Genomic DNA, 23,335 nt, shown 5'->3' on the forward strand with positions numbered 1-23,335 from the left:
TTTACATTTTTCTTGGGGGGAAAATGTTTTAAATAATTTTAAAAAGAAGAGAGTTCAGTAATTTTATTCAAACTGTTCTGTTGGCAGAAAAGAAGAATAAATTACTTAAGGGCCCAGTACACTTTTTTGATAAGATTATAAAGCCTTTAAAAATGGAAAATGAACTGAGGCTTGCATCCATTATTCATGCTTATAAACTTAGAACTCTTTCTAATTTAAAATCTCTGAAAGGACATTTAGTCCAACTTATTACTGAGTTTTATCTTATTGCTGAAGAATGATCAGAACATGAAAAGCAAGTTATTACAGACCAAGCAGATAAAGAGACAATTCTATCAGCCCAAAGAGAGAGAGAATGAAAAATGTTCTTCCCACAGTGTAAACAACGTACAGAGTTTCCCATCATCGTGTATGACTTTCCCGATCCAGTCTGTCCATATGCAAAGACACAAGCATTATAACCTTCAAATGCAGACTTCACAACATCTGTGCCAAGGGTTTTGAAAACCTGAAAGCCAGAAAAACACAAAAGATATTACCATGGATTTTAATAAAAGCCCCTTCAGTGCTGACAATATTCTTGAATGCTACTTTTATCTCAGAAGGATTACACCACATAAATAAATCACTGCAGAAGAGTTAACAACAATATACATGTGTACCCCAGTTTTTAATGAAAAGGAAAGTTTTTTAAGCAAGCAAAAAGCAACCCCCATTCTTTTTCCTACTTAGATTCACACACACAAAAAAAACTCCTTAAGTAAAAAAATGTAAATAAGGCAAAGTGACAATCATATACAGAAGCAAAGATAATTTAAAAGCATGCTGATTTACCATTTCAGAATTAAATAAACTTATAAAGTTATTCATTCTATCAGAGCTTCCAGAAACTAAATATTCAAAACCTGAAAGTCACAGCAGCCAGAAGTTATGCCCAAACTATGCCAAATCAATGTCATCATTTTAAGGGTCCGGCTATTCATCAAAGCAAGTGTCTGAAGGTGGATGAGGCAGAATGGCTAAGCTTCCCAGAGTCAGTCCAGATGCCTTTTTCTACTTGGATGTTTGCCCACGATGGAGAGGACATGAAGCCGAGCTGGGTGGGGCCTGTGTCCGTCGTGTCTGCTGCGCCATATAACTGCAGTGGACGCTCTGGGGTGAAGGACAAATATTTCACCCAGAAAACTGATATACATGAGGCAAGTCAAGATGTGTGGTCATCCTACTTACACCTGCCTGGGAAGTGGACCAAGCAAAGCTCTCCAAATCCCCACAAGCCCTCATGTTGCCCCCCCACCCTCCTGGATTAGCACACGAAGGGCACATAAAGCACCTCCCTGCTTTAAAAAAAATGCACATCAGCCGCTGCAGAGATATCAACGGAGGGAGTGCGATCAGATCCCGTCAGAGCCAGAAAAAAGTGAGGCACTGCTCTGTGGGGCCATCAGAGTCCAAGGTGGGAGCCTCATCAACCCCTTGGGAGTGCCCAGACCCATCACCTCCCCTGCAGGGAGCCAGAGCCCTCCGGTGGAACACCTCCCTCCTAGAAAGGGCTAATACACACTGGCCACCTCCAACTCAGCTCCACAGAAACCATCCTGGCTAACAAAGGCCTGTCATCCAAGGCCGAGATAAATTACAGCCAACTGGACTCCTGCTTGCTGCAGCCACCATTTCCTGCCATTTTGTTTGGACTTTGTTTTCTCAGTCTTGTCCGTCGTTTCACAAATGATCATTTCAATCGAGTCATTTCCACAAATGACCAGTCTCATTCATTCTGAGTTCATGCTTACCACTTCAGCTTTTAGGAACTGATATTTTCTGTTATTATTTTCAAATTCTGATGACTACTCAACTCTCAACTCTAATAGCAGCTCACATTGTGCTCATGTATGCGGCCTCATAAAAACACTACAGGGTGAGTAGTGTTGCTAGATCCCTTTTTCAGGGGCAGAGGTTAGGTCATGGGGCATTCAGAGTGAGAGGCAGAGTTAGGATTTGCAACCTGGACCTTCTAACCTAAAAGCCGCTGCATCTAAAGGCCTCATAGCCATGGGTCCTCTTCCCATACCCTGGACACCAACCACAAGGCCCCTATCCTACCTGGAAAATGCCTTTACCCATTCTCCTCCACCACCCACCCCCCTCAACTTCTGTGAAAAAGTAGAAGCCAGGAATCTCAGGGAGCCTGGGGCTCCAGACCACCCACTGGTTTTCACCATAATATATGGAATATGAAGAAAAACTCTCAATCTTTCTTCAATTCTCTCTGATTAAACAAAAGGAATGTATCAGCTTTACTACTTCACAGAGTGCCAATGGATAGGAAGAACAGCCTTCCATACAGTTCCCAAAGAATAAAGGAAGGAGCTCCTCACGTACTTTTCTCTGGGCTAAAACTAAGTCATGGAAAATACCATTATTAAACCAAACTCAAGTTATCCAAACGAAATTCTTCCCTAGGGTTAAAATCCACACCCACCATTGTGCTACTACTTTATTTTCCCCAAAGCTAACTCAGCTGGGATTCTCTGACAGCTGGTGGGGTGGCGGGGTTGGAGCTGGTGAACATGACTGCACAACGAGCCTACACAGTGCAGATCTGGAGGCGCTGAGACCCAGGCCTGGCTCAGTCTCAAGTAACCCACCCAAAGTTGGCTTGGGACCCAGAGAAGCAGCCAGACACTGCCCACGTCTCCCAGGTCCTTGGCAAGGAAAAGAGGGACTCATCGCAGCTCCCACAAAGGAGTTATTTACCATCATCTACCACGCAGGGTGGGGAGGGAAGGGCTGCTTTAAGAGACTGCTTTCCCTACTGGCATCGACCCCACTGAGAGCCTCATTTGGCCAGGTTATCCAAAAGCCACCTTGTTCCTTGACTGAGTAGACTTTACAAGCTGATTGCCAGAGTAATCCAACTCATCACAGGACCTCACTTTAGGGAAATTGCCCACAAGAGGGCACTGTTAAAACAAAAGACTTCCACCGGGCTTGTCAACTGGGAGATTTTAGGTTTCAAGTTTCTCCAGAGGTGAAACAAGGAACAGGTTGTGTGAGATCAAAGCCTCCCTCTGGAGTTTTGAAGAATCATTAAGAAAATTAGACCTTATTTAATGGACTTTAATTTACATGAGTTTAGCTTTAAATAGCTCACTGATTTTTTTTTCCCTGAATCTAAAATGAATTTGGTCATCTTGGTATTTGTTTAACATTAGGGAAACTTGACTGGAACCAGAATAATTTGCATAATATATTTTCTCAAGATGTCTTTTTTTATTTTATTTTTATTGTTTTTAATCTTCACCCAAGGGTATGTTTTTACTGATTTTAGAGAAAGAGGAAGGGAGAGGGAAAGAAACAACAATGTGAGAAACATGGATTGATTGTCTCCATATGCGCCTTGACCAGGGATCAACCACAACCTAGGTAGGTGCCCTGACCAGGAATTAAGCCTGTGTCTTTTTGGTGTACTGGACAATGTCCAATCAACTGAGTCATTGGGCCAGGGCGAGATGTCTTTCTTTTTTTTATTAAATTTGTTGGGGTGACATTCGTTAATAAAATTACATAGGTTTCAAGTGTATAATTTTATGATACATCATCTGTATATTACATTGTGTGTTTACCACCCAAAGTCAAATCTTCCATCACCACATATTTGACCCTCAATACCCTTTACTAACCCCTAACACCCTTCCCTCTGATAACCACCAGACTGTTATCTGTGTCAATGAGTTTTTGTTTGTTTTTCTTTTTTGTTCATTTGTTGTATTCAATTTTATATTCCACATATTAATAAATCATATGGTTCTTAACTTTTTCTATCTAACTTATTTCACTTAGCATGATATTCTCAAGATCCATCCATGTTGTCACAATTGGCAGTATTTCATCTATTCTTATGGCTCAGTAGAATCATATATATATATATATATATATATATATATATATATCTTCAAATCTACAAACCTTCAAAAGACCTTTATATTCAAATGAAAAAAAGGAGGAGGAGGAGGAAAAGAAAAGAAGGAAGCAGAAGAGAAGGAGGAGGAAGAGAGGGAAGAGAAGTGGAAGAAAAAGGAGGAGGAGGAAGGGGAAGAAAGAAGAAGGAGGAGAAGAAGAGACAGAAGAGGAGGAGGGAAAAGGGAAAGGAAGAAGACTAAGATGATAAACATCATGCTAAGTTTGCATCTTCCCCTGTTTATAGCAAGAATACAACCTGTCAGCTCAATTCCTGTGCCAAGTGTGGCAGCATGAAAACTTTAGTCAATATTTGACATTGAAGCCACTTTTAGAACAACAGCTATTAAAATTAGGGATGAAGTCCTGGCCAGTGTGCTCAGTGCTTAGAGTGTGGGCCCTTGCACCAAAGGGTCACAGAATCGATTCCCAGTCAAGGGCATACCAGTATATCTGGGTTGCAGGTCGATTCCCCAGCCCTGATCAGGGTGCCTGAGGAAGGCAACCAGTTGATGTGTCTCTTTCACATCAATGCTTCTCTCTCCCTCCCTCTTTCCTTCCCTCCCTCCCTGCCTTTCACTCTCTCTACAAAATCAATGAAAAAATATCTTCAGGTGAGGGTTAACAAAAACAAAAACAAAAAAAATAGGGATGAGGGAAGATTACCTTTTTTAAAAAATATATTTTATTGATTTTTTTACAGAGAGGAAGGGAGAGGGAAAGAGAGTTAGAAACATTGATGAGAGAGAAACATCGACCAGCTGCCTCCTGCACACCCCCCACTGGGGATGTGCCCGCAACCAAGGTACATGCCCTTGACCGGAATCGAACCTGGGACCCTTGAGTCCACAGGCCGACGCTCTATCCACTGAGCCAAACCGGCTAGGGCAAGATTACCTTTTTCTAATAGAGTTCTTTAAAAATAGGAATTTTCCTACATCTATGCTGGTTTTATTAACACCTGGTTATACTAGAAAATAGTGTTTACTAACATATTTCAAGGTTTTTTTAGTTTTGTAATTTAATGGAACAATCTCAGATTATTTCAGAGAGTTAAAGAACTCAAGGCATCTGAGAAGAACACTGCACACACACCTGAACCATGAAAATTATCCTTATCAGCTGAAAGCTTTCACAATCTAAAACTATGTTTAAATTCTAGGCATTTATTTTTATCTCCCAAAAGAGCAAACCACCAATCTTAATTCTTGAGGAACACGAAAATGTCATCTGTTCCTGTAATTTAACCACCATCAGCAAACGAGGTCTTTCAGTCAGCAAATGTTTACTGAGTGTCTCCAGTGTGCCAGGCATGAAGTCGCACACCACTCTACTCTCTGTCCCTAAAAGGCCTCAAATTCATGTTAAATAAGAGGAATATATAGCTGCTCATTAGGTAAGTTAGAAGTGGAGACCTTCATGGCTCTTCATTCATCCTCTATTGAAGACATGCTTAAGACTATAGAATAAACTGACAATTTTCCCTTAACAAATTCCCTCATACCAGTCACTTCATTCTCATTGCTATATTAAAGCCAAAATCTGGATTCCAATATCTGTAACATTTACTTCCTCACCAGACTCCTAGCTACCAACACTGATTAATCCAATTACCTAAACACCAAAGTTATTGTCACTCACTCACTCATTCATTTATTCATTCAACAGGGCTGCCCTGTCATCTCTCACTTAGAACACACCAATCCTTTTCTCTTATCCCCTATATACCAGCTGAGGATCTCAGCTCTACTACTGTCAAGTCGACTCAGCCTATGGGCTCCAGCAAGTTATTTGAGCTCACTGGGTCTCTTCGACAAAGAAAAATGGAGCTACAGTTTACCTCATTTGGTTCTTGTGAAGATTAAGTGAGACAGTGTACTTGAGCACCAAGCAGTTTCTGACACCAATACAAACTCAAGCAGCATCAGTTCATCTTTCTCTGGCGCCTCTTTCAATCCAGGCACTTCATCTCTCTTTACAGCTCCCATTCTCATTGTCCTTTCTGTATGTCCCTGATGCTGAATCGACATCTTCTGGATACAATCACTCCAGTCCTCTCCTTTGAACAACTTATCTATGTTCACAACCCATCTTCCTCCAACATTTACATTGCCCCAGAAAGCCAATCCACTTCTAAGCCAACTAAATTTCTCAAGTGTTAAGATGCATGTAAATAACCTGGGGATTATGCTCAAAAACCCAGTTTGGGATTCAGAGGGCTGAGAGAGGTCCTGAGATTCTGCATTTCTGATATGCTCCCAGGCAAGGCCCATGATTCAGGTACATGCACACGTCAAATTGCAAGAAACCAGACAAGATGCCGTCACATGAATTACTAGCCAGGACACGATGACATTCTTATCCTTGTTTACTAGTAAACACGTGAAGACCTGAAGCAGTTAACAAGCCAAGAAGAGGCCCAGCCATGAAGCCCATGTTCTCCCACACACACATTGGTGCTGCTGTACCCCCACTCAGCTCAAACACCCTCCTTGGCCACCTAGGGAAATACCCTTGTTCTTCTGTTCCATGAAACGTTGCTATGACAGCCTCCTGGGAGGATCTTTGATTCTGTTCTCTCTGCCCATGTCATATCTACATTTTAGGCTATAAAAGCCTACAGGAGAGGTTTCTTGGACAAATTCCAGCTTTACTCCAGGTTCTATAAATATTTTGGACATATGTTCTTTCTTTCTAGAATCCTTCTTCCCAGAACCTATAATGTTCCGCTCCAGCAGGGAGATGTGGCCTGTGTTTGAAGTCTACTTCTTAAAGCTCTGCCCCACACAACACTTAAGGCTAAATGGCTTATTTGCTAAGATTAGCAGCATATCAATGTCTCCCCAAAAATGCTTTATTTACAGAGTTCCTTCCAATCAGTAGTGTCAAAGCTTTGAAACAAGAGTTATGATCATCATGCTTAGATACATAAAAATAAACCTTTTGGGGATTGAATTCTCAGGCTTAAGATATAGAACAACCAAAAAGCTAAGTTAGCAATGACCTATTTTGTATAAATTGTATTTTTCAAAAATTAGATGTTTAAGGGGTTTAGAATAGGCATGTTTTTGTCAGTGTGAAAAATAAACCAAAATAAGGATTCTGAAAATTTCTTACCATTTCTTGTGAAACATAATCTGGACTTTTTGTATCAGCAGAATAAAAAGAAAAGTCGTAAGTGAAGGTCTTGGTCCGTTCTCTCCCTGAGTCCCCAGACCCTCCTTCAGGTATCTAGAGAGATATGATATCATAATAATAATAATATAAGACGAGCACTGTCAGTTGACAAATAATCTAAATTTTTTTCTTTGTAAAAAATATACAATGATCACCATTTCTCATATTTACATCCTAAGAAGCATTTAATTCCTCCTGACTGTGGGCCACCCACCCCCACCAAATGGAAATAAATCCAGAGTCAGTCTATGATATGACCCAAGGCTACTTCCCTGGATGTTTTATCATGATAACTCTATATGAACCAACACTCCAGCCAGACTCTATTTTATCCCATCTTCAGTGCTTTTCACGGTCCCCTCTACCAGAAACCACCAGCGTTGGCGGGGGCGGGGGGGGGGGGGGGGGGCGCTGATAACTCCAGGGGGTGCTAGTCATGGGACTGGAGTTCCCTAGAGTTGCGTGATTTTGTGGCCCCACTGAAAACTCCAGATCAGAGGCTTCCTCTTCCATGAAGCGTCCCTTGGGCACTCCCACCTCTGAGAGCCTAGACCAGTGGTCGGCAAACCGCAGCTCACGAGCCACATGCGTCTCTTTGGCCCCTTGAATGTGGCTCTTCCACAAAATACCATGTGCGGGCATGCACATACAGTGCGAAGTTGACTTAAAACTTTAAGTAGCCGAAACCGGTTTGGCTCAGTGGATAGAGCGTCGGCCTGCGGACTGAAAGGTCCCGGGTTCGATTCCGGTCAAGGGCACGTACCTGGGTTGCGGGCACATCCCCAGTAGGAGATGTGCAGGAGGCAGCTGATCGATGTTTCTCTCTCATCGATGTTTCTAACTCTCTATCTCTCTCCCTTCCTCTCTGTAAAAAATCAATAAAATATATTTAAAAAAAAAAAAAAAACTTTAAGTAAAGTTTATTAAGTTAATTTTAGGGAACATTGTGGAGTGAAAGAAGATGTAGTGTCGAGGACTGAGAAAGGTATGTTGAAATGGTTTGGACATATAGAGAGGATGAACGAAAGGAGATAGACGAAACAAGTATACAAGACGAGTGTGGATGGGAGAGTTGGAAGGGGTCGACCTCAGCAAACGTACCTCAATCAGATTGAGGACGTTTTTAGCAAAGGCCAGCTTAGGAGTACCCTAATTAAGTTAATAACAATGTACCTACCTATATAGTTTAAGTTTAAAAAATTTGGCTCTCAAAAGAAATTTCCATTGTTGTACTGTTGATATTTGGCTCTGTTGACTAATGAGTTTGCCGACCACTGGCCTAGACTCTCCAAGACATATCATATTATTGCAAATGTTTGCATATATCTTGTCTACCTTGGTCCATACCTAAAGTGAACCAAAACCCATGTTTAAAAATCTTCATATGATACCGAAGCTTCACACAGCTTCCAGGACACACGCTGAATAAATTCAATGAGCATCCTATTTTTCCAACATAATTCAGACACTATAAAGAGAAATTGTCAAGGTTCTTCTTATTAAAATGCTAAAAGTCTGGGCATATGTTCTGGCTACATCAGTTGAGGAAATGCTTGTAATCTCATAAAAGCAACAGAGTCAACAAGGAAAATAGACTCCACTCTGCACAAAGAAAGGAGGCCTCTCACTTTGTTTCAGTAAATGCAATTTTTTAATGATTAAACTTTTACCACAGCACTGTGAGTACCCAAAGATACATGAAGCAAAGCCAAGCAAAGATAACTAACAGCAGGGAAGGGACGAGTGGTGACTGGCAGAAACTGAGAAGGTGTGGGAGGTCAAAGGAGGGAAAGCTAAGTGTGAGCCAGACAGAGCAGAAGGTACAAGGACTCGGGTCAGTGGAGGAAGAAAGACATTCCAGTGGAGAATGCCTCAGGCAAAGGGACACCAGAGCTTCAAAGGAGGCCTATCAAATTATCTAGGGCATGGCCCACTGGAAGACAGGAGCATTCCCTAGCTCCTATCACTGGAGATCAAGTTGCACCACTTTGAAATCAGATTTCAAAGTGTCCAGTCCCTGGAGCCACAAATTAAGAGAAATCCAACCTGAGACTGACCTGCACTTGACCATGGAGCAGCAGGCCTCAGAAATGCAAACCTGCAAGTTTACGAGGAGTATCTAAAGGAGGAAGGGGATGAGTCCATAAAGCTCCTGACTTATGATTAATATTACACCCTTATGTCCCCCCTAAGTAAAAAGTATTCAGGGACTTAACAAAATCACTGATTAACGAAACAAACAGGACATTTTAAGTGCAATAGGAAGGACTTGCCATCTTAGAAAATTATTTTTTCAATCTTTTTTCAGAAAAAAAATTCAGTGTTTTTATTTTTCATCCCCTAAATTTTGAATAATACCAGCTCCTCTTGCAATGTTTATAAACATCATTTTTTTCATTAAAAATAAAAACAAATCAAGGGCCAAAGCTTATTTAATAATTCACAAAATGTAGTCAATGGCCAGGCTAAGGATCCACCACAGGATAAATATGCCAGGGTCTAGACTAAGCCAATGAGCTCCCATGGCAGAGCGAGAGCTTGGTCTGGTTTTCAGATCAAAGGAAACCAGGGATGGGAGAGGAAACGGGATCAATCCTCTTGCTTCATGATGGAGCCCAAAGCCAAGAGCAAGTTGACATGCCTAACTGAACTGAGAAAGGAGTGCGGACATGGCAGAAGCGTCTTATTTATCCACAAGTCATTTTAACAGACACGGGGGCTCATGGAATGGGAGCAAGGGCAGGTTGCTACTTGCCTTTAAGTTTGTGATTGTTGTTTTGCTTTTCTCCATTTGTATAATGAATTTGGCTTCCAAGTCCTTTTCCCTACAACACAAAAAATTCAGTTTGGTTAGGAGAGAAAAGACTGTTAAAAAACAAACAAAACTGTGTTACTTACTTTTTACATATAGGAGTTTGTTTTTAAATGGCATCGGAAGCACAATCACTGATACCACTCCTCCCAAATCCTTACGAATATAAACATGAAGACACACAAAATAGATACCACCATCAAAAACTAAGACCGACAAACAGCGAGTTGTTCAAACCTAGAAAAATGTCTAACTGTAAGTTAAAAGGAGTGAAAATGAAATGACAGAAACTATAGAGGCCTGTGAATCATGAAAAAAGCAGCCCACTCAACTGTTACAAAAAGAAAGACACTTTATCCCCCCATCCAAGATGAAAGCTAAGAAGAAAAGTAGAGTGAGTGGTCACAACCAGGTGCTACTTCTAGAAGTAGCCAGCGCACTGCCCCTACTTCCCACCTTCTTCCTATATCCATTCAGAAGAGGAAGTCAAGAGAATGCCTGAAAAAGTATAGGTCCCTAGAATAAATGTCCATACCTACACAACAGAGTGTTACATCATTGAAAAAGAAATGAAGAGCTCTATACAATGCTATGGAGTGAAAGCCAGAATCAATTTATTGCTGAGTAGGGAATGCAAGATGGAGAAAAATATACAAGAATACTACCTCTTATATTTAAAGATAAGAAGGATAATCTAATTATTTTTCAAAAAGCTACCTACCTCTCCTTCTCCCTCTCCATATTCCTCTCCCTCTCCCTTCCTCTCTTCATCTCTTTCTCTCTAAAACTCAATCAATTAATAAAAATGTTTTAATAAAAGCTACCTATGGGAAAAGAAGAAAATATAGTGGAAGGGGCAGTGATAAAAGCTAGATTTCTAAAACAACAATAACGAAAATACACCTTTATCTCTAAATCATCTTTAGAATGACAAAAATAAAAGGAAATCTTATACTTTTTTTAATTTTATAAGGGTTTATTAGAGTTTATTTGAGCCAAACAGAAGATATGCCAGGAAGCAAGATCTCAACAGACTGAGAAAAATGCTTCCCAAAGTTGTATTTTAAAATAACCTAAAACGGAAACTTATAAGTTGAAGCAAATAAACCTAACTGTGCACTGCACAGTAACAAACAATTTTAATTATGACTGTATGGAGGAATTTGACTGTAGAATGTAGTGGGACATAGCAAAAGGAGAGAAGGAACTATAAAAAAAATATTAAAGCATTTTCAGTAATCATATTTTTGGTGGGGAAGTAAGTATCATCATTCTGAGATTTGTTTGTGTATTATGGGATAATACATGAGCAATTATGTCAGTGCCACTGAGAAAGAAAGAGATACAAACATAATATTCATGAGGTTAAGTAAAAACTCCATCATCCTAAATCTGAATGGAAAGAAACTAGCATGAACTTTATCTAAAACTGATAGAGCCCTGGCAATGGGGAAGGCCAGCTGCCCGTGTACGGAGGAACTGAGGGTTGCCAGCAGCCACGCAGTGAGCGTGCAAGGGCCCCACCCCAGCCACACCAGGAGGTGACTGTGGAGCAGGCTGGCACCTTAGAGTGCAGTCTTGAGAGACGCCAGACTCTTGACCTACAGAAACTGTTAGATAATAGTGTTGTAAGCCCCTACATTTTTTTTTATATATTTTATTGATTTTTTACAGAGAGGAAGGGAGAGAGATAGAGAGTTAGAAACATCGATGAGAGAGAAACATCGATCAGCTGCCTCCTGCACATCTCCCACTGGGGATGTGCCCACAACCCAGGTACATGCCCTTGACCGGAATCGAACCTGGGACCCTTCAGTCTGCAGGCCGACGCTCTATCCACTGAGCCAAACCGGTTTCGGCTAAGCCCCTACATTTGGGGTAGTTTGTTACACAGTAAGAGCTAACTGATACAAAGGCCATGTCGAAAGGACCCAGGAGTCAACTTGAGTAAGTTCCTACTGGCCAAAGTTGAGCGGCAAGAAGAAGAATAACTGCAAGAGAAAGACACAGAATATGCGTAAGTTCGTGAAGTCATAATTGAGAAATAAAAACAGAAATGGCCCCCTTTGGAAGATCAAAAGAATCACCTCATTATTTTGAAAGCTAGAAGATAAAGGGAAAGAATCAAGCATTTCCCTGGCATTTCCTGAACAATCTGCACGCCAGAGTAACCAAACAACTGTTATAGTTGTTGAGGAGAAGTTCCTTTTTTCAAGATTTCCAGCTAATAAATGAAGATGGAATGAAAACACTGGAATATCACCATTTTGCAACCCCTGGTGAATTAATGGCACCGGGGAGCGACCATCAATGGCTGCTAACTGCACCCTCTAGGACAGCGGTTCTCAACCTGTGGGTCTCGACCCCTTTGGGGGTCGAACGACCCTTTCACATGGGTCGCCTAAGACCATTGGAAGACACATATATAATTACATATTGTTTTTGTGATTAATCACTATGCTTTAATTATGTTCAATTTGTAACAATGAAATTGGGGGTCACCACAACATGAGGAACTGTATTAAAGGGTCGCAGCATTAGGAAGGTTGAGAACCACTGCTCTAGGAGCTCATCAGACATGCTGTTGGTGCTGACTGAAGGACCAGCATTCCTGCCCAGTAGTCTCTTCCCTTGGGAACCACCAGGAAATTCGGGGGGCAGGGGGAACACCACCAACAGTTATTCTCCTCCCTTGGGAACCACCCGGAAATTTGGGGGGCAGGGGGAACACCACCAACAGTGCCAGGGGGCAATCAGCACAATCCAGCTTCTGGGAAAGCTGACAGATAAATGAACTCATTTACTCAACAACAATAACAAGTTGCAAGGAATATAAAGATGGAATAGTAATCTATTTAAAAAGACATTAAAGACATAGCCAATTGGATCTCAATTCAAACAGAAAAGGGTGTTTGAAATTACATGTAGAGAATGTTAACACTGACCAGATATTTGATGATATTAAGGAATTACTATTACTATTTTAAATATGATGATTTCTTGAAAGTCTTAATCTTTTAGAGATACTTACTGAAATATTCACAAATAAAAATGATATGATGTCTGGGATTTACTTCCAAATAACCCAGGGCTGGAGGAAACAGGTGCTGGTGGCATCCTGGCCACCTCCAGATGAACAGGCACAGAACATGTTGTAAACACCACTCAGACACTACAGTGGGTTCACAGAGAACCCATTTGACTGTTCCAATCCAGTGTGAAGAAGGGTGGCTATATGAAGCGAACAATGGCTTTAAAGACATACAAATGAAACCCCTCCCATGTACAAGGTGCTTCCACTCCTGCCCTCCAGGGACACCCCATGATAAGCAAATATTTCACAAACTAGCCCCTTTCCTGCAGCATTCTACTGCGGAAAGTACTAGTATATCCTACCCAGCAAGAGAACTGCATGGGTGAGGTTATTACCAAGCCACCACATCTAAATTCTTCCCATTCCTACATGACTCATTTGTTTCTCAGCCACTTGCTAACCTAATTTGTCTAGATCTCTAATTTCAAAACCCCTGTGGAGGTACAGAATTATGGAGGTACAGAACCTGTGGAGGTACAGCATTATCCAGGGGTCTAAGATTAGAAGTAACCCCGATAGGTGACCACAGCACTTGTCAATTCTTGTTTCTAAAACACGAAGCAATGCAGCTGCTACCATGTCTGCTGCCTGGGCTGGAAGCCAGAGGTTAAGTAATGCCCCAGCTCAGAGCCTTATACCTATAAGGCCCAGTTCAGAGCCTTACAGGGCTTTCCATGCTATCATTTATTCTAACCTGTAGGTCAGCACAAAAGCACTTTCCTAGTTTTAAAGTAACATCCATTCTATAAAAATACTAGGAAAGATACTGACTGACAGACCACTATGTAATGAGAGCATCTTTCTATTTGCACTCCTGAAATCAAAACTGAAGATGTGAGGTGGGTTTCAAAGGTTTCACCACCTCCTTGACGTTGTATGATCCAGATGTGGTGGTGGGGAAAGGGGATGGTGACAGGTTCACTGTTCTTGAGGATCCCTAGTTTTCCTCAGTTTCTCAATAATAATAGCTCCGTGCCCCAACAGATAGGCACCCTGGCTCAGACCCTTATCAGTCAAAAAGTAGCCCAGGACCCAGCAGCAGCACAGCCCTGGGGAACTTGTTAGGAATGAGGGATCTCAGCCCCCACCTCGGATCTGCACTGTAACAAGAGTCCCAGGAGATTCCAGTGAACACGGGTGTGAAAAGCACTGCTCTGACACGGTATTAATATGACAGAGTGATAACTGGTCTTACATTTACTCTCATCAAGTAAACTCCACAATGTCTGTACTTTGTACACTGGGAAACTCGCCAACTTTGTACTTTGACCTTTAAAGTTACTTTTTAAATTGCATGGGAGGATATGCATACAACCTAAGTCAGCTGACACCGTTTTCACCCTTTGCTCATAAATTGTACATTAGCTTCTGACCAAGAGTAACAAATGCTCGATATATCGGATCTAAGTCGTCACCTGAGGGCCATCACATCCAGGCTCCCCCATTCTCAGCACTCTGCCCAGCTGTCGGCTTCAGCCTTTTCCACCCAGACTGTTCCCCATATCAGTGTCAGGCTGCTAACAGCTTGAAGTCATTTTAAAAGTAATCACAGGCCATCAAGATTAGATAGAGGCCATCCGTTCCAGAAAGGAAATCTCACAAATAGCAATGTCCTATATTATTTTCTTCTTAAGCAGAAAAAACTAAAAGATGTATCTTTACTCCAAATATAATATCGCAGCACAATATTTATAAAAAGATGCTAGCTAGAATTTTAGCCATAGAGAGCAAATCTCACTCTAGTTCATGAAAATACTTATGGAAAAGCCAATGCAATCTCCATAAAGCAGTTATGAAGGTTGGAGTTATTAAAACTAACCCTTTAGTGCATTCATCCCTTATAGATTGCAGGAGGGTTGTCGAACTTTCACATATTTCAGAGAGGAAGGGAAGAAGAAAAGCTCCAGGCCGTTCATTCCCTCCACACCCTACTGACCAATCCTGCTCAGCCCCCTGACCCACCCGAGACTGTTGACTGCTCACGGCCTCCCCTTCACCCCAGATGACTTCAGGGCCCATCCAACAGCCTTACCTCCTGCTCCCTCACCCCCACAAAACTTTCAGTTATTTAGTCTTGCCCAATCTACCCCCTATTTACCAACCTCAGCCACATCTCCCCACTCCATAGCTACTGTCTCATGTCAGGCCACCATCACCCCTCCCTAGTCTCTTTCCTCCAGCCTTGCCCCTCCCATCCACACTCCACTCTTACCATGAGTCTTCCGTGCTTTAAACGTCTTCAGTGATTTCTCAAAGGCTACAGGATTAAATCCAACTCTCTGCGGTATACAAAGTCCTTCGTAATCTGACGGTCAACACTGTGTCTGTCCTAGCTCCTCTCCTGGCCAACTCCCAGCCATCCCTCCAGACTCAGCGGAGACCCCACACCCTTAGAGAGCCTTTGCAAGCCCCCTGCCCCATCCCCTCATTAGATGGCCCACCTGCTTGTTCACCCCCCCGACTGTGAACGTCTCAAGAGTAAGAACTCTGCCAGCTTGGGTTTACATCCCCAGACCCTGGCACAGTACCTGCAACTTCGAGGTGCTCATGAAATGGTGTTGCATGTGATGGACTGACTGAAAGGCTAAATGAATGGTTCTACCCCAGCCGACTCTTCACCACGTGCATCTTCTGCTTAATGCCATGTCTCTTACTAGTTCCCTCAGCATCCTTTGTTCTTGCTTTCCCACACTCTACAGCAGCAGTTCTCAACCTGTGGGTCGCGACCCCTTTGGGGGTCGAACGACCCTTTCACAGGGGTCGCCTAAGACAGTGATGGCGAACCTTTTGAGCTCGGCGTGTCAGCATTATGAAAAACCCTAATTTAACTCTGGTGCCGTGTCACATATAGAAATTTTTTGATATTTGCAACCATAGTAAAACAAAGATTTATATTTTTGATATTTATTTTATATATTTAAATGCCATTTAACAAAGAAAAATCAACCAAAAAAATGAGTTCGCATGTCACCTCTGACACGCGTGTCATAGGTTCGCCATCACTGGCCTAAGACCATCGGAAAACACATATATAATTACATGTTGTTTTTGTGATTAATGACTATGGTTTAATTATGTTCAATTTGTAACAATGAAATTGGGGTCACCACAACATGAGGAACTGTATTAAAGGGTCGCGGCATTAGGAAGGTTGAGAACCACTGATCTAGAGAATCCCAGAGAAGAACCCAGATTCCTTCACACTCCACCAAGCACAAGGGGGCAACATTCGCAATCTCGCTCAGTGCTTTGTCTCAATCCTTCAGCTGAAAACCATAAAACACCAGGCACTGAGAGTTCCCCTGGCTCGGGTCAATTTCCTCTGACATTTAAGAAACATGGGAAATAAATCTTGACATTTTTCTCATATTGAGGAAAATAAATAATCCTAAAATACTATTTGAACATTGATTTGATAATAGAGCAAAATGAACTATGTCTCTCCCTGGCCACTTTAGTGAATTGGGTTTCTCAACCGAAAAGTCAATTATGGTCCCTTCATACAAATAAGTAATTTATTTGAAAGGTCTGCGAACTAGATCATAAGATGTCATAAATGAACCAGCTGGAGTAAGTATATGGAGTTAAAGATCAATATTGGGGTGGAGCGAGGTAGGAAGGAAAGAAAAAGACTTAAAATATCCAATCAGAAAAAGAGATAAAAATTATATTAACTCTCAGATATGTGAGTAGGAGAAAGCTTATTAGAAAAAAAAAACACACAACCCTATACTAATTCAAATATTTTTAAATGCTTTTAAATTATCCAGCAATTCTAACTGGTTCCACTTGCTCACTGGTGGTATCGTGGCCACTCCATAATAAAGAGCCTGACTGGACGGTGCTGATTCTCCTAACTGAGCCATTAGCTTGGAAGATCCTAGAGATGGGCTTATTCACCCCGAGCTCTGAAGTCAATCAGCACCCCCCAAATTCACCTTAAAACTTATATACTAGGAACCAATATTTAACTGAGTTCATATTGCAGGACACCCAACAGCAAAAGTAAAAATAAAAAACTCTGATGTAAAAAAGAACGGTGACCGCCCCACGTACTACGTGGGAAGAAGCCCAAGGAACACTGTTGAGTGGGAGAAAGAACAAGTAGCAAAACAGTCTGTCCATGCCCCAGTCTGCAGAGCAATAAACACAGTGAGTCAGAACATGCACATCCATGCTTCCCGATGCCCGGAACATCTTGGAACATTCCAGAAAGGATGAGGAGGAAGCATTAGCGGTGGTTACCTCTGGACCTCGGGGCGGGGAGCGGGGGGAGGGGGGGTGAAGTGAATATTTCACTGCTGGGATTTATTGTAGCATGACTTCATATTACTTTTATAGTTAAAATAAATTTAGTTAATTCAAAGACCCTAAATTAAAACTTTGGGTGGCTCCTGGGTGCTCTAGGGCTGAGTCCGCCTCCTTACATGGCATGTAAAATGAGGGCTAGCTTATCGGCCTCCTCTCCTGACTGCCCAGCCATACAGAGGACCGCACCTCCACCTGCACTCCACACCGCCCCCACCATGGGTATCCTGGTGGCTGCCCCGCTGTGCCTCTCTGCAGATGGTGCTCAACATTCAAAGCCAGTCCAGATTCCCCTCTTTGGGGAGCATCTCTGATCCCCGATGCTCAGTGTTTTGCTCGGTCCCTCTGCTAGGCCCAACAGCACTTCTCTTCTTCTCTTTTATCAGGGTTCCTGATAAAATACAGGACGCCCAATTAAATCTGAATTTCAGATAAACAAATAAATTTTTAGTATAACTATATCCCAAATATTGCATGAGACCTACTCATCCTTTACTGTTGGTTGCTAGCCCCGGGGAGGACACCATCTCTTACCCAGGGGTGTGCACCCAGAGGGCAGTTCCCTTGAAATGCATTTGTACCGACCTCCATTTCTCAAGCCCGGAGAGTGACTGAGCCGAGTCTTCAATGACACCCTCAGCACCCAGTGGAGTACTGGAGGGTCCATAAATATACCACCTCACTTATGCTAAAGTGTGGAAACAGGCTCAGGGAGAGCTGTTCCCCTGAAGCCGTGTTTTCCATACCCTCTATGGCTGGTTCTGAGCCCTCAAAGACCCTGGGTCTGCTGACTACACTTAGTTGCTCCTCTTGGTATCCATAAAACCCACAACTCATTTTTTGAGGGGGAAAAAAAAAACAGAGGAGACAGATACTGAACAAAATTAGAGTGGGTTTTTCAGGCAATCACCCTGACTTCCTTTCGGCTCCTCAGAATGTGCCTCACCACACAGAAGTCAGGTAGAGGTCAGCAGCACCATGACCCACTGGTACATCCAAATGCCAACCTGGAGGGGCAGCCAGTGAGAAGTCCACCGTGGGCGGCCACAATGAATGAGCCAAGGACAACAGTGCTGTCAGGCTCAGATGCTCTGAGTGCCCCATGCTAAGTGAAACCCTCCGCTGACCCCTGAGAAAACAGGAGGGAGCTATTAAGCTGAGTCTTTTATGATCTTCCCTGGTCTAGAGAGGGTGTAATAAACCTAAAACATTAGGCAAAGAGCCAGCTGTTAAGGTTGGGATCCCAGAGAGGCAGACAATCGGGGGAGTTTAGCATGCAGGGTGCTCATTAAGGTGCCCTTGGGATGGCTCAACACCTGGAGGGAGGGAGAGGCAGAAGCAGGACTGGGCAGCTGCGGCGCAGGCCTAAAGACAGCCTGGGCAGACCCCGCAGGTGGTCCTGGAGCTATAGCAGCCCTTCAGAGATGCCCTGGTTGGGACAAATGACCAGGTCTTTATACCCCCACAATGAGCAGTCACGGACTGTGGGCTGCCTGGCGAGAGGCTGACAGTGAGGGCCAAGCCCACAGTACCCCAGCAGCTGGACAACAAGCTTCAGCAAAGGAAGCTTTGGGCAGCAGGCATGGGGCCCACCACACTAACCCTCCTGAAATTCACGCTGTAGGGCACACTGACAAGTGGCAGCCACCATCCCAATTCCCCAGCAGAGCGCGATGGGCAAGAAAGAAGACAGCTACTTTCTCTGTTTCCAGCTGAAGTGCAGATAGACTAGCAATCAGAATTGTCTCAATACAAATGAGTTGCCTTGAGATGTGCGGAGTCATCACTAAGGAGGTTTAGTCAGAGGCTAAGAAATGCTTAGCTGGGTCACTGTATGGGAAGATGTGTATACTCATTCCGTCCACAAATAGTCGGTGAATATTGTTGACATGCCAGATAATGCTTTTGGTGCAGGGAAAAAGTGGTAAAGGATAAAGACAAAGTCCTTCTGGTATCTGCACAGAAGTGGGGTTAGGAAAAATGAATACAATAACATTCTGGATACTACTAACTACAGTAAAAAAATATCACCCTAGCCGGCTTGGCTCAGTGGATAGAGCATCAGCCTGCCGACTGAAGGGTCTCAGGTTCGATTCCGGCCAAGGGCACATGCCTGGGTTGCAGGCTCGATCCCTGGTGGGGGTAAGCAGGAGGCAGCTGATCAATGATTCTCTCTCATCATTGATGTTTCTATCTCTCTGTCCTTTTCTCTTCCTCTCTGAAATCAATAAAGAAATATATTTGGGGGGGAGAAAGAAAAGAAATGAAAGGGTGACCAGGGCAGAGACAGGGAGACAAGTAGTCAGAAAAGACCTCACCACAGGGAATGTGGGAGCAAAGACCTGACCAAGATAGGGCTGAGGGCCAGGCAAGATCTGGGGAGAGCATTTCAGGTAAACAGAACAGCAGGTGCACAGGCCCTGGAGCAGGAACCAGCCAGAGGTTTGGGGGACGAGCAAGAAGGCCTGTGTGACTGCAGAAGAGAGAGGGGATGCAAAGTGGAAGATGAGGCCAGAAAAGGAGGCAGGCCTTAATGGCCTTGGTTCAATGGCTAAGACTCTGGAACTAAAATGTGATATGAAGCCATGAACACGGGAAGGCTTAGGGTATAGGAGGGGAACGACACAATCGTACTTAAGTTTCCAAATGATCCCTCTAGCTCAGCGGTTCTCAACCTGTGGGTCGCGACCCCTTTGGGGTCGAACGACCCTTTCATCGCCTAAGACCATCGGAAAACACATATATAATTACATATTGTTTTTGTGATTAATCACTATGCTTTAATTATGTTCAATTTGTAACAATGAAAATACATCCTGCATATCAGATATTTACACTACGATTCATAACAATAGCAAAATTATAGTTATGAAGTAGCAACGAAAATAATTTTATGGTAGGGGGTTACCACAACATGAGGAACTGTATTAAAGGGTCACGGCATTAGGAAGGTTGAGAACCACTGCTCTAGCTGCTGTGCACAGACTCTAGGGGGGCGGGGGTGCGAGTGGAGCCGCAGCCCAGTGAGGAGGGACCACAGGAAATGCCGGGCCAGGGGTGAGAATGAAGATGCACACAAAAGACGACGGGGCCAGATTTGGATTCCCAAGCCCTGCTGATCCACAGAAGCATCTGAAGAGCTTAACCCACACCCACCAAGTGAAAACCCCAGGACTGGGGACCAGGAATCTGTATATTTAACCTCCTAGATGCTGATGACCAGCCAGGCCTAAGAGTCATTGCCCAAGTTGGTCAGTGATCCCTCCTCACCTCTGCGGAGCTGAGACTCTATACCAGTGATGGCGACCCTTTTGAGCTCAGCGTGTCAGCATTTTGAAAAACCCTAACTTAACTCTGGTGCCGTGTCACATATAGAAATTTTTTGATATTTGCAACCATAGTAAAACAAAGACTTATATTTTTGATATTTATTTTATATATTTAAATGCCATTTAACAAAGAAAAATCAACCAAAAAAATGAGTTCGCGTGTCACCTCTGACACGTGTGTCATAGGTTCGCCATCACTGCTCTATACAGTGAGGAAGCTTAAATGCCTTTCTGCTCTGAGATGATGCTTCGCTAGGTGGTCTCGGCTAGTCCTCATATGAAGCCCAATTCACCTGTCCCCAACTCCAGACAAAAATCCAGAATGGGACTGCCTTCTGGGTTACCACTGTTACCCTTCACCTGGGGCCTCTTGTCTGAGCCCAGCAACACCAAAGTCACTGAGAAACACTGTGAAGTGGGGACAAAAAGCAAGGAGCAAAACAGTATGAAAACTATTATCCAGTTTGTGGTAAAACAGCTATCAGGGATAATATGCACATTATTGAGTATGAACCTAAAGAAGGCTCATAATTGGTACCATTCCAGAAGCACAGGAGTGAAGTTAATTCACTCAGGGCATCAGGCTTAATTCTGTCATGCAAGCCTGATCCCAGGTGAGAAAAGCTGAAGAATTTCAAACATTAGAAAATTCAAGCCCAAAACCATAAATAACTAAATGCTGCTCAAGACTAAAGATGATGACACTTTCACTGGTAATTGTGGATACTCTGCAGGGAGGACAACTGGAGCCAAGATGGTGAAGGGCTGGAGAGCCAAGATGAGGCTCGGGGAAATGGAGCCCTTGACAGAAAGAGGATGCACTCAGAAGACAGGAAGAGACCTAGCACAGGACCTGCCCTCACATAGAGAAACTGAGGCCCCACGGGGTTAGGTGACTCACTCAAAGTTGCTACTAGTCAGCATTGTGAAAGGTTACAGGAATTAAGCAAGAATCAATATTTCAAAGCCACAGAGAATGGCTGAGAGCAAAGCCAGCCCCCTAACTTGATTTCAGCTACATCCTCCCATTAGAACACAATGGGCCAGCCAACACATTTAGGGAATCCATACAAATAGCACTCTCCAAACAGGGCACTAGTCACTCAAGCTCCCCAACCCATTCCAAAGAACTCCTCCTTTCAGGACTCACAAAGACCCCCATCATGCTGGTCCCTCTGCCTGGATTATCCTTTTTCCTCCCTCTCACTTTTCCTTCACGGCCCTTAAAGATGTATCCTCATCCAGGAGGCCTTCCCAGACACCTCCTAGTCAAACAAGTCTGTGAAATATTCCTTAACACACCACAGCAGTCTCCACATTCTGTTTACTGTTGGTCGACATATTTGTCTTTCCCACCAGTCTAGCTGCTTCCTGAGGGAAGACAGTGCCCACCTTTTATATATCCACAATACCCAGCAGTCCTTCCTTACAGCCAAGCACTTGGATGAATGAAGGAATAAGCAGTCAAGGAATGAATAGAGTTGAAATAAAGAAAAAAGATACTATTCTTGAACTCAAGGACTAAAATAAAATTAATGCTTCAAAATTTATTATGCCCTAGCCAAGTGGGTCAGTTGGTTGGAGTGTTGTTCCATGCACCAAAAAGGTTGTGGGTTCAAATCCTGGTCAGCCCACATACCTAGGTTGCAGGTTCAATCCCCAGTCAAGGCGCATATAGGAGGCAACTGATCAATGCTTCTTTCTCTTCCTCTCTCTCAAATCAGTAAACCTATCCTTGGGTGAGAATTCTTTTTTTTTTTTTGGTTTATTATATACATTTTCAAATTTTAAATGCAGATGTGTTTTTTCTATAAATATCAGTTAACTTGGCAGATGTTAACTCCAAAAACAGAAACGAAGCTTGGCTCTTCCTGCAGACCCACAGCTGTGGCTCTGACTCCAGGACCAAGGCACAGGGACCTCTGTCTCTTCTGAGACACAAAAGGAGGAAAAAAGATTGTGCATATGACCAAACTTCTTCAATGTGCTTCTCCAAAACACACAAACAACATATTCTTAAAAGTGGACGTTTAAGAGGAGTGATATAAATATAAATATTGAGAACATAAGAACACTTATTCATACTTCCTTTTGTTTCCTGTGTTCAGACATTGGACCAACTATTGAATGCCCTGAAATATTCCTGTTTAGTACTGCAGTACCATGAAACATAAAGAAATGAGTGTCCTCTGCTCTTACCCACTCCATCATTGCAACCCTCCTTCCAGATTTATCTGTTTTAGAAAAATGTTCTCAGTGACAGCTTTTGGAAAAAAAAATTATATAAATATCCTGTAAAAAGAAAATTGATTCCTTTTATTATACTACCAGCCAAATATACCAGCTAGGAGAAAGACATGCTTCAAAATACTAAATTGCAGGACTTTTTCCTCAAAGACTTTCATTTGAGTCAGAGTGGAACAAAATGCAATCGTGGTCTAACGTATTGTTGCTTTTTCACCAAGCACAGCAGCCGATGTCGCCAAGCAGACTGCTTTAATAATTGTGGGGTGGAAGCACTGGGCTTCAGGAATCTGGGTTCTAAACCTGACTCTCAAACACTCTTTCACTTTGGCACCTTATTTAACTTTGCCAAACCTTGGTTTCCTCACCTGTAAAATGACTGAATAAAACCTACCAAACACGGCTGCTAAA

At 42.9% G+C, this 23,335-nt stretch overlaps 1 protein-coding gene across 1 annotated transcript in view; it reads right to left on the minus strand.

The window, feature by feature from the left end:
- The window catches only part of KIF16B (kinesin family member 16B), a 276,668-nt gene that overhangs the window by 235,214 nt on the left and 18,119 nt on the right, over positions 1–23,335 (minus strand). Inside the window, 3 exon segments of the mRNA XM_006087971.3 lie at positions 392–508; positions 7,078–7,191; positions 9,893–9,962. Coding sequence (XP_006088033.1) covers positions 392–508; positions 7,078–7,191; positions 9,893–9,962 — 301 coding nt within the window.

This window comes from Myotis lucifugus, unplaced genomic scaffold, assembly GCF_000147115.1.
Source record: "Myotis lucifugus unplaced genomic scaffold, Myoluc2.0 scaffold_42, whole genome shotgun sequence".
NCBI classification, from domain to species: domain Eukaryota; kingdom Metazoa; phylum Chordata; class Mammalia; order Chiroptera; family Vespertilionidae; genus Myotis; species Myotis lucifugus.